Below are 16,350 nucleotides of genomic sequence, written 5' to 3'. Positions count from 1 at the left end.
TCAGCATTTTTGCCAGCTGGCTTTGATAGGGAGGCAGATGGATGACTTAAAGCCTTAAAGTCCTGGTCTGTTATCCCAAGTGAAGACAGGTGTTCCCTGTCTCTTCACACATCAAGCAAAATACTTTTTTCTCCAGACACTATTACTGATCAACTGCCACAGGTACAAGACTAAACTAAAGCAAGGATTTCTACACTGAGCTGAAAAAATTAAGTGTTTTTATGTTTTGGGCTCTCTCTGGCAGGAGTGCTGCCTTAGATCCTAAGTGCAGTCTCACAGGAGACCAGCCAGGCACTGATACACATTTCTGCTACCTGCTTTATGTAGCATTTGTAGCTTTTAAAGACATCATGCCCATAGGTGTGAGAACACCTGTGTAGCCTAGTTAACTAAAAGGTAAAGTACCAAAACAGAAGATGTTTGGAGGACAGATACAAGCTTATTTTAAATCCACAGCAAGAGATCTAACTGCTGCCAGAAGAAACAAATTATGTGCCATGTAACAAAAGCTGTTAAACCCCCCCTTTAGATTCAAGGAACAGATAGGTGCCTTTAGGACAGTATTTACTAAAAGTTTTTTTCAAACTTTGTCATTGACAAGTGTGATACAATATGATCTACAACTGAAGCCGTCCCAGAATTCACATCTGATGTGGGCCTGTCAGGTACGGAGTTACTCCATGATGGCTTTGCCTTGCCCATGGTCTTTGCAGTTTCAGGTAAGTTTCAGAATCCCACCAACTTTATTTACAGCACAGCAGACCTAGAACTATTCCCCAGGAATTCCTAGCACAATGTCAAGGTTGTTTCTGTTTTTCTGGGAGAGTGCTCATCTTGGAGTGGGACACACATCTCATCAACACTTCTGTAAATCAGTGGAACTTCAGATTTCTCTGGTCTCCTACAGCTGCATGTGCCAGTTACTTTCTTGGATGTAAGATAAAACACATGGCAGGCATCTCAGGGCAGAGGTTAGAAACAGCCTCGAGGGCTGCTGTGGAAAACACAGGTGAATACGAAGAGAGAGCAGACCAGCCAGGACTTGGGACAGCCTCCTGTGCATCACAGCCCGCACAAGCCCCTGGCCACTCCCTCGTACCATCAAAAAACTCAGCTAAGAAACTATTTTTTAAACCTCATTTAATAAAAGGTGTTTTTTTGATATATAGAGGATATTAAGTAAATAAGTTACATAGTACATTACAATCACATCTGCAAGATTTCCTTTAGTGTATTAATATTTTATAAAAAAGCACACAAAAAATAAATTCAGTCCAGTCTATCACAACTGTACAGCAACAGGTAAATATATTTATATATGTACATTTTAAACATGTAACAGTCTTTTAAAAGGTGCCCTAGGCAGCAGACACACAAAAGGAAGTGTCTGCTCACTTGTTAAAATAAAAGTAATATACTTTATTATAAAGCATTTATACAGTAATTACAAAGGCTGACTGCTCCTGTACAGTACACCAAAGCTTCAACTACAAATTTAAAAACAGAACATAAAAAGAATGAACACAAAAGAAGTTTATATCAAATCTGAACTACAAGGGGAGAATACATGTGGAGAAGCTGCAGGAAACTTTTAAAATACACAATTACATTTCTATAAAAATATATGTTGTCTTCTAATCTGGAGAAGTTAAGGGTTTTTTCAGGCTCAGCTGTCAGTGGAATCTTAGTCTTGGAAAGAAAGATCCTGAGACAGCTTAGGATTCAAAGTTTGTGTCTTCCTAACATATGACACGGGAGAGGAGGAGGAAAAGTAAAGTAGCTGAACCCAAGTGACGAATTTACATAGAAACTCACCTCCCCAGAAATCAAACACGATTTGTAGACTTGTTTCTCTGTCTCTTTAAAGCTTAATAAACTTCCAGACATAGATCTGAAGATAAAACAGGGAGAAAGTTTGTGGGGAAAAATGCGTATTAGAATATGGTTTCTGGTAAGCACTGGACTAAATGTGCCGTTGTATGAAAGTGGACAGGACTCCTATGGCTGTAGTCCTTCCTACTCCCGTTACTTTAAAATACTGTATGTATCTGTAGGAACCTTCTGGTCTGCTGCCTGAGAGAAAAATTAAGAAGTGTGTAACTGCTGAGAGCAAGAAAGCTAACATTTGTGATTTAAGAAACACTTTTTGAAAAGTGTTGGTTTTAATCTAAGCTTGTTGCAATGATAAAAATGACCAAAAGACTCAGTTTGATAAATCAGAGTATTTTTAGTTAATTTGGACTTTGTCTACAGTGGGTTTAACAGATGAGTTACTTTTGAGCTTTTGAGTTTCTATCTTTGCTCTGCCTGTGAGCAGCTACATCCCTACCTGTTTCTAGCCAGCAAAATGCCATGGTCCTGCACAGCTGAGTGAAATTCTGTAGGCCTTCAACTTACAGAGACAAGTTCTCTCTGATACCATCAACTGTATCAGTAAAAGAACAAACATCAAATAAATTAAAATGCAGAGTGGTTCTTGCAGCTAGACTGCAAAACACCTGCAGCTATATCAGATATGCATCACAAGTACATGCATCTATCTAGTAATTACATACACACACAGTCTTACAAAACTCAGATGCTATCCCATGCACATCACAAACCTGAAAGACTGAATCTATCTGTAAAGGTCAGGCAGAAGCACAGGCAGAAGTACGTGACCAGGGCCAACTTGACCTGTCACTGCATCTCTGTGGTGCCCAGTGCTGGCATCAAGACTCAAGTAGGTAATGATTTGAAATACAGCCATCTGACTATGGGGTATGTGACCACCTGAAGCCTGATCTTGCACTGTAAAAGGCAAATCTATTAGTACACATTTACAGAATTGCATTCCATAAATATTTGTTCCCATATAAAAGAACTAAAGCGAAGAGACATCTTGTTCAAATTAATGTCTTTCTACTGCCTGTTTTCTAAATTAGCAGCAAACCCTTACAGTAAATGGGGATCAATCAATAGGCCTTTAAATGATGGAAAATAATGAGCATGGAGTTTTAAAACAGACATATCAACAGAACATTGACAAGAATTTTGTTTGTTTGGAGTGGGTATTTTTAAATCTTAACTGGAATAACACAAATTAACACTGTGCTGCAGTAAAGAGCCACTAAAATTATTTTTTCCCCACAAAGAGTAGGGACATAACTCATTCCAGATTAAATTCCATTTAAATGCTTTGTCCACAGAAACTGGAGGTTGGTTGTTTAGGTTTTGGTTTTGTTCTTTTTTAAAAAAACAATTACCTGCCAACTTTTGCTAGTAGGCAAGCTCTAATTCAAATGCAGGATCAATTCCAAACTCCAACTGTAAGTAGAAGGCTTGGTTTGCTTGTTTGTCTTTTAAGATGACACTTGGAGGAGCTGTTTTCCTTACTACCATGCCAGAAAAGAAGTCTTCTGGTGGCTAATAGCAATTTGGAAGTATGCTCAGAAACATTCCAATTTGATGCCACTTACTTGGCACATTTAACCTGATTGTGGTCAGCCCTGCTAACCCACAGCTGTTACAGAGGTTATCCTCAGAAAAAACCCTTTTCTGATTTTCTTCCAGTGACAGACTGTGTCCAGTTTTCCTGTTCTATTCTACTTATACTGCAGCAGGGTGGGAGAGAAACAACCAGTACTGAAATCAGCACATAACACACACAACATTTTTATGCAAGTAAAGAAAATTTCTGATTTGTTCTAAAGCACCTCAATGGCTTGTCCTTGACAAGAGGAGAAATTGTATCTGTTTCCTAAAATAGGGAGAATCAGTGAAAGATTTGGCCTTTGGAAGACTGCAATAATTCTTGCAGTAGCTTCACCTACTGTTCCTCCTGACACAGGGTGCTAAAGCTTCTGTTCTCTCCAAGGGCCCTAAGATAATTGCAGACAAGCATTTTCTCCAATTTATAAAAGAAAAAAAGATAAAAATCAACACTGAAATCCTTAAGAGGAAGACTGATTTGCTTAAGCTTCTTTTTAAAGAAGGAGCTTTTAGTTCTTTGCAATTTTTGAATGATTTTAACAGTTCATGATGTGCTATGTGCTTCCTGGTAACAAAAACTAGGCAACAAGATCCATCCAATGTAGGAGCTTGGAACAGTCAAAAAAATGCTGAAAGGAACCCCAGTTTTGATAGGAATAAAAAATACAATCCTGACAGAACATGAAAGTGGAAGTGTGTCAACTTTGCAAAGAGTGCAGTCCTTAATGATGTTCCTCCTGATTCTCTAAGAGTAGTAACTGTTTCTCCTATTCAGAAAAGTGATTCTGTGCAAAGGCATGAGTATGTCAAAGCAAATGTACGATGCACAGCCTCCCAAACAAAAGAGTGAAGCCATCATGATTGCATAAAACTACTGGGCAAGAAGACTGACATGTGACATGCTGGAGTTGTACCCTCTTTCTATAGTTAACCAGGAATTTATCTAGCAGCTGGAAGGGTCAAGATTTAAAAAGAAAAAAAAAACTCTGCCAGTCAGGCACACTCTGTAGCTCACATACAACACCATCTCTTGGATCCCTGCTGGGGAAGGCAGGAGTGATCAGCTCCTTCAGTACGGTCTGGTCTGACACAGTGCCAGCACCCAAGAAGCTGGGGGTCAGTTGATCCTAAGGACTGGATGGAGGGAGGGAGCTGGGCTATAGGATGGCACCAGCTGGCCAAGCACAAGTGATTCTCTGCATCCTTACAAAATAATGACAAATGTGGGCTGTAAAGATGTACAGAACAATCCTGTGTGAATCTAACATCTGTCACCTTGGCCACTTCTTTTTAACTCTCTTTCACCAGCAGATTTTGGTGCCCAGACTTTTTGGGCTACTAGATTGTGTCAGTTCTGAAGGAGGAGTATGCCTTTCAGCAAAGAGCACAGCTCATAGGAGGACAACCCAGCAGGCAGCAGTGCTCAGCCACTAGTGTGCAAATAGGTGACAAGCTTCTCCTGTACATACAGTCTGACAGCAACTGTCTGGGAAACCAGGGCCCTGCTATAAAAGCTTGATGATGACAATTTCAAGGAGTAAAAGAGGGCTGCTACAGGACAGAGGAGGATATTGAGAGGTAAAAACATTCACAGAGGGATCACTGCTGGAGATGAGAGTCCATTCTTCCCATTTCTGAGGTGCACACAATCCGGCACGCAAGAAGATCTGGGTTCATTTTCACCAAACAAACTTTGCTTCCATTCATGTAAATTCAAACCCAGCAGTTTTCATATCAAATTGCACTTTGTGAAGCCCAGACTCCTTTAAGTTAATCAAAGGCTGACTATTTTGTTTTCCAAGATGAGACAACCTGCAAGGCCTGTGGTTACTCTAATCCCACAGGATATTTTTATATCCATTGCTACATTCTTAATGCCAAAAGATAACTGACCTCAGGCTTCCATTTGAAAAATAAAACCTCATCTCAAAAGGAAGAAGAGTGTCTTGCTCATCCCACTTTTAATTTTTGCAAAACAGAGGTCAAAAGTGCACACCATCTTTCCACAAGATGTGTTGTCTGCCTGAACAACTGCTCAGAAAGAAAGGCAGGAAAGCATAAAAGGAAGAAGAACTTGGTGAGAAAGGAAACAGCTATAAATCACCAGTGTCACAGTAACTGGATACACTTAGCTCAGAGCAGAGCTTCATTTTCTTGCTCCAGTCTGGAAATCTTTATATCCAAGAGTCCCACTACTACAATTCCTGACAAGAACAAAAAGAAAGGTCTGACTGACCTGAGAGAACTTACTTCCACTGCAGGTGACATTGTTCTATTATGTACCTCTGATATCATTATAAATATAATAGAAATCTTATTAGTCTTAAAAAAAAATCCAAGTAGAAACAAATCTTGTTATCCACCATTCTGTCTTGGTCAGTACTGGCAAGGTGAAGTGGAACATGTGGCATGAGGAAATGGCAGCACTGAAACCAAAACCTGATGGTTCAGGTAAGAAAAGTGCAAGCAAAAAAAAAGTGAGACCACCAAGAGGGAGGTTGGGTCCAGCCTTGCTACTCCCTCCACTTCTGGCCTGCTGCTATATTTCTCCGTCTTCATCCGAGCTGGCGCTGCTGCTCCCGGTGCTGCTGCTCCCACTGTCACTGCTCTCTTCCTGCTGGGCCTGGCTGCGGGCTGCCGCCGCCGCCAACGCCTCCTTCTCTTGCTGCTTCAGCGCCGCCGCCTTCTTCTCCTGCTCCGCGTGGCTCTTCATGTGAGCACTGCGGCTTTTCACCTTGTAGAACACCCTGAGGGAGGCACACATGTACATTAGCACTGGCCTCTCCTGTGGCCTCCTTCAACACTGCTCCAGAAGAGCTTCTGCTGCTCCAGCCTCAAGTTCGTGAGCTTCAGCTCCAGAACTCCTGCTGGCACTGCGACAGAGCACCTACAGCAAGCACCATGTGCCGGCACAAGGCGCAATGCTAGCAGGAGATCCTGAGCACCCTCAAACCACTCACTTCATTTCTCACTGTAGCCATTTCTCACTCAGCTCTGAATTCAGAGGGGCAGTGCTGGTATCAGAATCATGAACGTGCTGCTTAACACAACACAGCCCCGGTTTTCAGGTGTGTACCCCTGTGCTGCTGTAATACAATAAGCATGGAGGCAAATGATGGCCCAATGCCACTCCTGAGCCTTGTCCACAGAGCTAGAAACACTTGAGCTTATTTCTTCTGATTCTACATTTCTGTGATCTGTTCCTCCACCATTAACTATTTGGATTCTGCATCAAAACCCACAAGTGAAGTTCAGACACCATTAAGAATCCTTGTCTGCTTGTCCTGTTGTTTTAAGAGTAAGCAACTTATGTAGGGAACTGAATTTTCTTGATGGTTATAATTCTGTTGGCAACAAACCTACTAAAGCTGTGTGAGGAAATACAAAGATATTTGACATCCACCAAAGACAGCTGCAAATTTAACCAGATGAACTTTGTACCTACTGGCCTAATAGCTGCTGCTATAATGATGGTAGTGTCTCACATTTCTACACCACTGTTCTTAATTCTATACCATGTTCTTTATATGTGATCTAGCAAATAAATAGAAACTTCTCATTATAAAAATGTAAGCATTACAGAGGACCGTTACAGCAGCTGCTTTAAAGTGCAGCTTAACCCCAAACACTGTACACAGTTGAAATGCAGGTGGTATCTCATCACATTTGAGGAAAAACAAGCCTTAATTCACAAGTATTAGTGGGGCAGTAATTCATTAAAATTATTGCCAATGTCTATGGCCTATATAGAAAGACAGAAAGCTCATTTGAGAAAAAAGCTTCCACAGGAGATGCCCTACTGTGATTCTGTGACTATTGCTAGAAGCAGAGGTGGTCTTACCTGCCACATTTTTTACATGGAAATGTGTTTTCTGTATTTTGTGTTTTACTGGCAGCATCTGATTTTATCTTCTGTTTCCTCTTCTTCCTCTGCACTGGAACAGTAATAGGCTTTCGAGGCTTCACTGTTGTCTCCCTTGGCTTCCTCCCAATCCTTCCTGTGACAGTTGTCTCGTGACTCCTCATATTGGTGTCGCTGGCCTTTGCAAAGAGAAGAGTTGAGGCAAAGTGACACTTAAACCTACCATCAGAAGGAAGACAGTGGCTGAGCTCCTGTACTTCACTCATTCCAGACAAAGGTTTTATTTAATGAGAAAATCTTCAGGCTATTTTAAAGACATTTCTCATTATGGCCCTCTGTGTACACCAGCCACAAAGAATACATTGCATTTTTCCACCTAACACATCCAGTTCTCCCATCACAGTGCACAGTCTGGTTGATAGCAACACTCTGAGCTACCTCAACCCAACCTCATGTTCCAGAAAAAGTTAGAGATGGAAACTTTTTGCATCTGGAACTTCCAACCTGTTTTCTAAACTATTTGCAGAGTGAAGGTGGCATAGAAAGCACAACATGCACGATGCAGCACTTACTATTGCACCATCCTGTAGTGTCTGTTCATCTTTCAGAGCATTGGCACTCCTCTTTCTGTTATCCAACCCTTCCTCTGCCTCCTCTTCTTCCTCCTCTTCTTCCTCCTCCTCCACATGCCCTTGTTCCTCACTGAAGATGTCTCTTCTGAGAGGAAGAACACGTGCAAACCTATGGGAACTCTTCACCAGAAGATAAAGGAACTGTTAATTTTGATGTTCTGTAAGTAAATGACATTACAAAGGACACAAATTTGTGAGTCTGGACTCCTGAGGAGAAGCCAGATTGTTTGTGCTTTTGATTTGACCAGTAAATGAGACAACACACAAGACTTCAAACCATAGCCCAAAAGAGGTGAGACAAATTTAGGAAATGACTTACCTTGATGTCAACTTCAGCTTCATCTTTCATAGATCTCTCATTAGCACCATCAATGTCCCCAAAGATTAAGGTCCCATTCCGACCAATTTTCACCTGTTTTTTGTATGTGTAGTAGAATTCCACACACTGAGACACTGTTTTGGTTTTTATCTGTCGTTTAAAAAACATGAAAGTCCAATGGATTACATTATTTTAAAAAGACTTAAAAATAATTACTAGGGGTGTGAAAATTACACTTTGTATTTTCTTTCCTTAGGCAATCTCCATTCCACCACAGCTGCTGTTCAAGTCTCCTTTTCTGTGTCGTATTTGCCTGTCTGCCTCATCCCACAGCCTTTCCCCTACTCCCATTGTTATTCACTGAGAACTAGAAGACAAACTTTCTGAAGATGGTTAATGTAAAGGTGACAGAATCTGGAACTTTTTAAGCTTAATGCATCTCTTAGCCTCTGAAATGTTCCAGTTGAGCTATCAGGCTTGACAGCAGCCTCTCAGTTTTATGGGGGAGCTGTATTTTGCAGCAGCACTTCAGAGAAGACCAGACCAGAATACCAATCCAAAAATGGAAGTGGAGCTTTGTAGCCCTTTTCCGTTCTGGCCATGTGCGTTTTGTAGGCACATGGTGGTAGACAATTATGAGCATGGACTTGTGACCATCTACATATTCTGCATCAGTGATTTTTCTGAAACATTTGGAATATATTCTTAGCTTCTGAGCTTTTGCAATTTAAATGCCTTTGGGGAATTTATTCAGTAAATATGTTTGCAGCTCCTGGTTCTGCACTCTCCTTCAGTGATTTCCCCCTTGCTGACATATCATACCTCATCAAAATATGGGAGTGATCATTTTTACTATCATTGTCACAACACTGGAAAGAGAGATCTAAAGGATGCATCATTCTCATATCCTTCTTTGGTCCTCTCCATCAGTGGTGAAGATGTGTTTCCTTTTAGTTTTATCAGCAAACCATTTAAACCAAACACTGCCAGCGCTCTATAAACGTGCACTGCAGAGGAGATCTCTGCAGCATGGACTGACAGAAGTAATGCAGTTTAAGTACCAGGGTTAAGTAAACAACAACAGCAAAACAATTATTATTGCTCTAGGTTTCTGGTGAGATTTTATGTTGTGCTGGATGATGACATTTCTCTGAAATCTTTTGAGTGCAGGACCTAATATTTAAAACTGAGGTCTCAGAAAAATCAAGATTGAACTTCCTGTATTAAATGTTCAACAAACATGTAAAAATGTATCATGAAAAACAAACAAACAAAAGTAACTTACGAGCTTTTGGACCAAGAAAAAGTCTTTCTTGTAGATTGCAATGCCTTTGTTGAACAGCTTTTTTTCGGAAACCTTCCACTTGTCTGATCCTGTAGGTAAAAGTAAGCTGTAATGGAAGCTCATACAATTTCAAATGTTTATTCTACATACTTTTTCTTCATGTCTGCCTTAAGTAAGACCAATGCACACATGTGAGGGTGCAGTCCCTCCTCGAACCTACTACAGCCAAACTGCAGACTGCTGTTAACTCCTCCCTTACAGCTCCACCTCAGCTCTCCTCTCAACACTTGCTTTGTGTTAGATCTAGTGCTCATCACCACAGATTAACTCAGTTCAGCTTGCAAAAACCACTCAATTAGATGAACTAAGATGTTGCCCAAGCAAGGTGAAGTGACACACTTCGTGGTGGCCCAGTCATAAGATTTTACAGCAGGGAAATGGTGGGGCAGGAGAACAGGATTTTCTCTTTCAGCAGCAAATCTGTACTTGAAGTTTTACTACATCCCCAGTATTCCTCAAATACTCCTTGCCTCTAATAGTAAACACATTTTTGAATCCCCTTCTTCCTTATAGATATTATTCAAGAAATATTTGCCAACAGCTACAGTATGGATGCGTAATAATGAAGAAATGTATTTTCTAAGCTTTGTGGCACCAGTTATTAGATGTCTCTCTACCACTTTGCATCAGGTCTTTCAGGTGACTTGGGTCACTCCAGATCACTGAAGTCAGTGTCACACAGCTGACTATTTTCTAATTAGGCGCAAGACCACAAAGGCAGCTTATGACATTTAAATTTTGCAGAAACACTAACAGGTATCCATGGTTGGCTGAGGCTTCTTCAGCAAGCTTGAAAACTATTTCCCATAAAACCCTTGCTTAACTCCACCCTGGAAACTCATGCCAGAGAGGCTATGATTCTAAGGTCACCACAGCCTCTCTTGTACATACTGGCTATCTTTCTACATTCTCTGTGGCTCAGTGCAAGGGATTACCTTCTCTCTTCCCCATAAAGAAAATCAGAACTCATACCTACCCCAATACACATGCACATGTTCAGAAGGATGCAGTGTTTCTTACATTTAAAGTCTCATAATTAGCACAAGAAAAATTTCTGGCAAGCCATCACTTGAGTTACAAGAGAAGACTGCTCTTTTAATCTTCTTGTAATGTAACAGAGTAACCCAAAAAATCAGAAAAGGGCTGAAAATTTCCTGTATGATAAGCAGGCAGCACAGAGTTGTAGTGGTTAACAAACCTGTGTAGTGATAATCTGCCAAAGGGTGGGAAGGCGGTCGCACTGGCTTCTTCAACAGCAGTTTGGTCAGAGCTCCCTTGGATAAACACAAGTAAAATAATTAATTTAATGTTTGGGGTATTAAAAACAAAGATCAGGCAATTGATAATCCCCTCCTTTCTGTGGCAAGCTAACAGGAAAGAACCAGAACACAGTTTATCACTTGGGACAACTTTAGAAATCACATTCTTGACTACCCACCTAATCTTGGGTACCACAGTCAAGTGGTACATTCTTGGCACCTCTTCACATCTGTGAATTGACACAGCCACCACAGTACTGGGAGAGAGCTAATTCCATGGACAGAGACCTTGCATCAGTTTCCTCTCATTAACCAAAGGCCTATTACACACACATCCAAAAATGCTGCCTTAAATGAAACCTGTCTTAAACGTCCAAGTAATTGTAATCTGATCTCACTTGACTAAGCAGTATTTCAAAATAAAACAGCAGTCATGTGACTGAAAGATTACACACACAAAACTCCCACCTCTCAAGCTGCTCTTTAGTTTTCATTTAAACCAGAAAAGGTTTCAAATTTTGTAGGAAGGAGACAATGGAATTGTGCTTCCACTGGCAGTTTAAACCACCTGAACAATGAGCTCCTGCTGCCAGAGGCAGTCCTGCTCCTCCCTAATGGCAACAACAGCATTCACAAGATGGGCTGGCAGAAACCTGACACATTCACACAAAAACTACTTTCTGTTTGATCTCTTCTCCAATGCAAGTCCATGCAGTCTCTCAAGTGTCAGTGCTAGTGGATGGGAAACAAGCAGCCAGGCAAAAGTGTGGGATACTCCTGACCACAGGGCTGATTTATGCCAGGTTAAATCAGTCATGGAACTATAAGAGGATGACAAAGCTTTTCTGTTTGCTCTGCTCTGCTCTTTGATATTACCTCCCAGAGGTGTCAAAGGGCAGTAATGAAAGTGTATCATGTCTTACAATACTGATATAAAATTAGCAGCACAGCTGTTCTACAGACACAGACAGAGAAGTCCAATGGAACTACCAAAACAAAGAGGCAAAAGACACTGCCCTCTGACTCAGCTTTCAGCCCCAGCCTCTTATTTTTCCTTTCTACAGAGTTACCTTTCCAGGAAGACAACATCTAAGACTCATTTAGCAGTCTTGGCTCACTTGCCCTGATAGACTGTCAGTGTGTTTGTTAAAAAGCCAAACATGTCCAGGTTGGAAATATAAAAAGATACTAAGTGCACATGGCACTGTACATCGGTCAGAACCCACTTTGGGGACACACAAGGGACATCAAACAGTGGGTACCAGATGCATTGAAAGGAATTTGCAAGGCTCTCCTCTGAGGAATGAGTGGTTACCTGACCTTCCTCAACATCTTTGACCACACTGAGGTAAACAGCTGGGCAGACTCACCAGAATGCTTCCCTTTTCTTCATGTAAGAAATGCAACGCCAGCTCCTGGTTGGTTCCAGCCCCAGGAAAAATACTCGAACAGGCAGCAGCTAGCAGGTTTTCCACTATTTCCACAGGGACACCAAGAAAATTCAGAAAATAATATTAAAATGAAGTTTCCTACAGGAAATTAAGCATGCTTAATTGTCTCTTTTGAAGGAGGAATAGACATAACAGAAAGTAAAACTCAGAGAAGCTGAATGTCCTTGCAAATCTATCTGGGTCTAATTTGGACCCAGAACTCTTTAGACTACAAGGTCATGCGGCACTATTTACACATGGAGTTTCTTGCAAATCTCCTCCCACCTCCCTTCACCTCAGACATTTCTTGAATCCACCCTTATATTGTGAATTTCCATTTCACACAACCCTTTTTTCTCTGTCATTCAAAATATTTCTTCCAAGCTCACCTACTTTCTCTTCCCTTCAAGATTTATAAAGGCCACAACCCACATGCAACAAAAGCCGATAGCTCCCCAAGTCTGCTACTAGCCACCACAACTCCTGCTTCCTCATCCTGACTTCTGTCTACAGAACATTTTTTTTTAATATATTTTTTTTAAAATACTATTATATCTAGAACATCCCTCAAAAATACAGGAGTTGAGTGTGTGTGGTCTTCAAATGTTAACAAAACCAAGGAAGCTTCACTGAGCAAAAGGCTGCTCTTGGCCTGACAGAAGCAATGGTCGCAGTTTTTTCACAATTAAAAGAACCAATCTTACCAACCTCCCCTTACCCCAAACATGCAATCTGATAAACAAGATTTGCTTCTAAAACTGTTTTCAAGACCACTCAAACATGTCACTTGAATGACAGCTCTGAAAGATTTTTAATTATGCCTACAGTAGATATGTGGTTACCCCAGCAATCACTGTGACAACTCTGTCCTCTTTAAGAGCCTTCCATGTTCTTACCATTCTCTTGGGTGACTTTGTTGGTTTCCAAGTCACCCCATGGCTGCCACACCAGCTCTGCTTTATGTTCATCAGCTTCTGCCAGAGATCTGTCTTGGAGTGATGGGATTTCTGCTTGAAAGCGAGTTCCTACATTTATTCGCCTGCAGAGAATGAGAGACGTTACAGTCAGGCCATCTTTACAATATCTCTGAAGTCTCCATCTCTGCTAAAAACACTAATGAAGAACCAAACTAAGAAACAAATGCATATACAAATGTAGGCTCTTGCACGTAACACCAACAGTGTGGTAAGTTACATAAATAACTCAGAAGTTGAGAGGTTTTACATCTATTACAGGTTTCCATTTTTTTATGAGCATAGGTTGAAACTGTATTTAAATTAGCATCCCCTAATAGCTGCTCAAAGAACAGTTATTAGCTTCCAATAATCATCACTTTTTGAGAAGCTTTCATACAAGGTCCTCTTATGGCAGGCTTGCTCCTCAGGCATAAGATAGGTGAGCCTGTTTAAGAATTAACATTTTGTCAGCCAACAGCTGAACCAGAGTCTCCGAAAGTCGTTTTCAACCTGAACATTGCCATCTGGTCCAACTTCCCATTCAAAGCAGGATCAAAATTGATCCTTTATGACCTTGGCACAAGCTGGTGTCTTCTAGGTTCTCTTTCTAACAACTGAAACCTAAAACATAAAACAATGAAACCTGTATTGCTCATTTTGTACCAAACCCAAATCCTATCCTTTTAGCAGCAATCTCATACATCTGAATTAGCAGACAGATTTTTCACTACATGCAACCCACAGAGCACTAAATTTAAGTCAAGTGACCATCCACAGAGATTCTGCCCTGAACTAGGAAATGTGATTTTGTGCACAGAGGTGGGTAAGAACCCCTGCTGAAAGACTGTTCTAGTATGTACTTAATGAAAAAGTGTTCCTCATTCAGATGTCAGTCAGCTAGCACCACACTGGTAGCTCTTGACACAGTATAGAGAAAGAAGCTCTTTTTTGGAGAGAAGATCAGGCAGTGCCCAGATCCCATGAGGATGATAAAATTCTGGAGCTGCTTCACTAGAAAAACGTAAAACTCGCTGCTCAGGGCAAGGTTTGCTATAATTCTCAAATCTTGGTGCCCCACAGCTAGCACAATTACCAGAGAAAGAGCATGATCTAGTGCAATAAGGAATAATAACAAAAACTTCTGAGAAATGCCAACCAAGTGCCAATGTGTAAACCAAGCGATGCAGAAGTTAACTGTCCTATACACTTGTTCTAACTTCATCACCCATTCAGCAGCAGCTCCACACAAGAGGGCTGGGATTCCTTCTTGGATTCCTTCCTTCAGAATCTGCTAGATGCACAGACTGATGCTAACTTCCTCTCAGTAGGTGATGGCAAGATGACAACCACAAGCACGACAGATGTAAGCAGGGAAGTTTTAAGCAGGCTGCCATATACTATCTGTCTTTTTCCCCAAAAACACTATTTCCAATACCTGTTGAAGGTAAAGTGACAGGGACATTACACATTTCAAATCACAGCCATGGGCAGGGATGAACTAAAGCAGTTGAAAATGTCACATCTCTGATGCCCCTCGTTACAACTGTTTCAGTATCTGGTTCTCAAAAATAATTTCATTTCAAATGCACACTGAAGTGGAACATACATGAAGAATGAAGAACCCCAAGAAAACATTTAGATTTGATTCTGAGTATTTTATAGGTACAAAAGTCTGTTTATAATACTATTTACTTTGCCATTTTTCCTTCACTTCACAAAAGCACGGTCCAGACTAAAAATGAAAAGTAAGAGATTTCATGCAAGACTGACAAGACCTTGCTAAAAAAGCAAAGCCAAATAACCACCCTGGTAAACCACCCCTCCTTTCAGAGAACACAGAGATGGACTGCAGAGTAATATTCATGTGGAGTCTTCTCATTGAGATTAGTCTTGCTTACTCTTACGGCATGCAGTTTCACAGAGCAGAAAAGGGTTATGGATTATAATTTGCCCTAGAAGGGATGACTGCTTGAAAATGACACTTTGCTGTCACCTGGAAACAGATAAAAAGGTGTTTTTGCAGTAAAAACTGCACTGGGAAATTTGGGAGATTTTGTGTCTCAGGATACAGGCTACTCTGACCACACTTCTGAGAAGTGACAACTGGAAAATACGGAGGGAAAGAACATGGGCCCTCTTTAAAGTTGCTTTTAATTTTGAAACTGAACTTGGAATGTGATATCTCTGGGCTAGAAAAAACTGAATTACACCTTGTACCTGCAACGCCCAAATAAAACTGGAATTCCACCATAAGAGTTGCCCTAAATTTGGCCTGCTCTGAGCAGGGGCTTGGACTAGATGATCTCCAGTTTGAGTTGCATTATTCTTCTGTTCCTTGACTGATGAAGTTTAGATTTCAATACATCAAGAACTCTTGCCTGTAAGCACCAATGGTGTTCCTGGGATGACATGAGAGCTGAGTGTGACAACATCCAGAGCTGAGGCTGTGAATTAAGAAGGCAGTTCACAGCTGATGCATCACAGGTATATTCAAGGCTGCCTACTTCAGCAGTGACTCCAAGACTTTGATGCAACTGAACTACAAAACCAGTAGGACACAGGGATCTGTGACAACAGCTGCCTATTGTACCATTTCACAAAGAATTAAGCTTCACATTATCACATTTCCTATTTCAAATCACTGCAATTAAATAACCTTTTGAGAAGCATTAACAGAAGGTTTGGCAAAGCACAAGCAATTAAGAATGCTATATTGGGTAATCACAAGTTACAGTCAACTTCTGACAAGACTACAAAGCAAATTAAACATTTTCTTCTTCTAAAAAAAGTGCTTCCTGCCACATTTTCTTTAAGGAAGATATGTCTACGTAACTGACCACAACAGTGCTGTCAAACACAGAATGACACCAGGTTATTAATTTATTGTCATTAAAAGTTAAAAGCTATCTACCTGCACAAGCATCTGCTCAGTAAGACTTAAGATGACAGTAAGGCAACTGCAACCTTTTTGCAAAAGGAGATGAACTTGCACTATTAAGTTACCATGGCTTGAAATTTCCAGCAACAAATTTGAAAATTTTCACACGCAACTAAAATCACAACTAACTTTATGTCA

The 16,350-nt window shown here is 40.8% G+C and overlaps 1 protein-coding gene across 9 annotated transcripts in view; it reads right to left on the bottom strand.

The window, feature by feature from the left end:
* Positions 1-1,213: 1,213 nt before the first annotated feature.
* The window catches only part of MIDEAS (mitotic deacetylase associated SANT domain protein), a 54,105-nt gene continuing 38,968 nt past the window's right edge, over positions 1,214-16,350 (bottom strand). For all 9 annotated transcript variants that reach the window (XM_086891836.1, XM_086891845.1, XM_086891837.1 and 6 more), the window contains 8 exons: positions 13,215-13,357; positions 12,259-12,362; positions 10,828-10,903; positions 9,570-9,658; positions 8,285-8,434; positions 7,906-8,085; positions 7,313-7,512; positions 1,214-6,218 (listed from right to left, as the gene is read on the bottom strand). In XM_086891836.1, coding sequence (XP_086747962.1) covers positions 6,011-6,218; positions 7,313-7,512; positions 7,906-8,085; positions 8,285-8,434; positions 9,570-9,658; positions 10,828-10,903; positions 12,259-12,362; positions 13,215-13,357 — 1,150 coding nt within the window. In that variant the 3' untranslated portion in view covers positions 1,214-6,010. The remainder of the gene's footprint in view (positions 6,219-7,312; positions 7,513-7,905; positions 8,086-8,284; positions 8,435-9,569; positions 9,659-10,827; positions 10,904-12,258; positions 12,363-13,214; positions 13,358-16,350) is intronic.

The sequence above is a fragment of the Cyanistes caeruleus genome, chromosome 6 (assembly GCF_971803275.1).
Source record: "Cyanistes caeruleus chromosome 6, bCyaCae1.hap1.1, whole genome shotgun sequence".
Classification (NCBI taxonomy): domain Eukaryota; kingdom Metazoa; phylum Chordata; class Aves; order Passeriformes; family Paridae; genus Cyanistes; species Cyanistes caeruleus.
The sequence above is the reverse complement of the archived record's forward strand: the minus strand, read 5'-3'. Positions and strand labels throughout refer to the sequence as shown.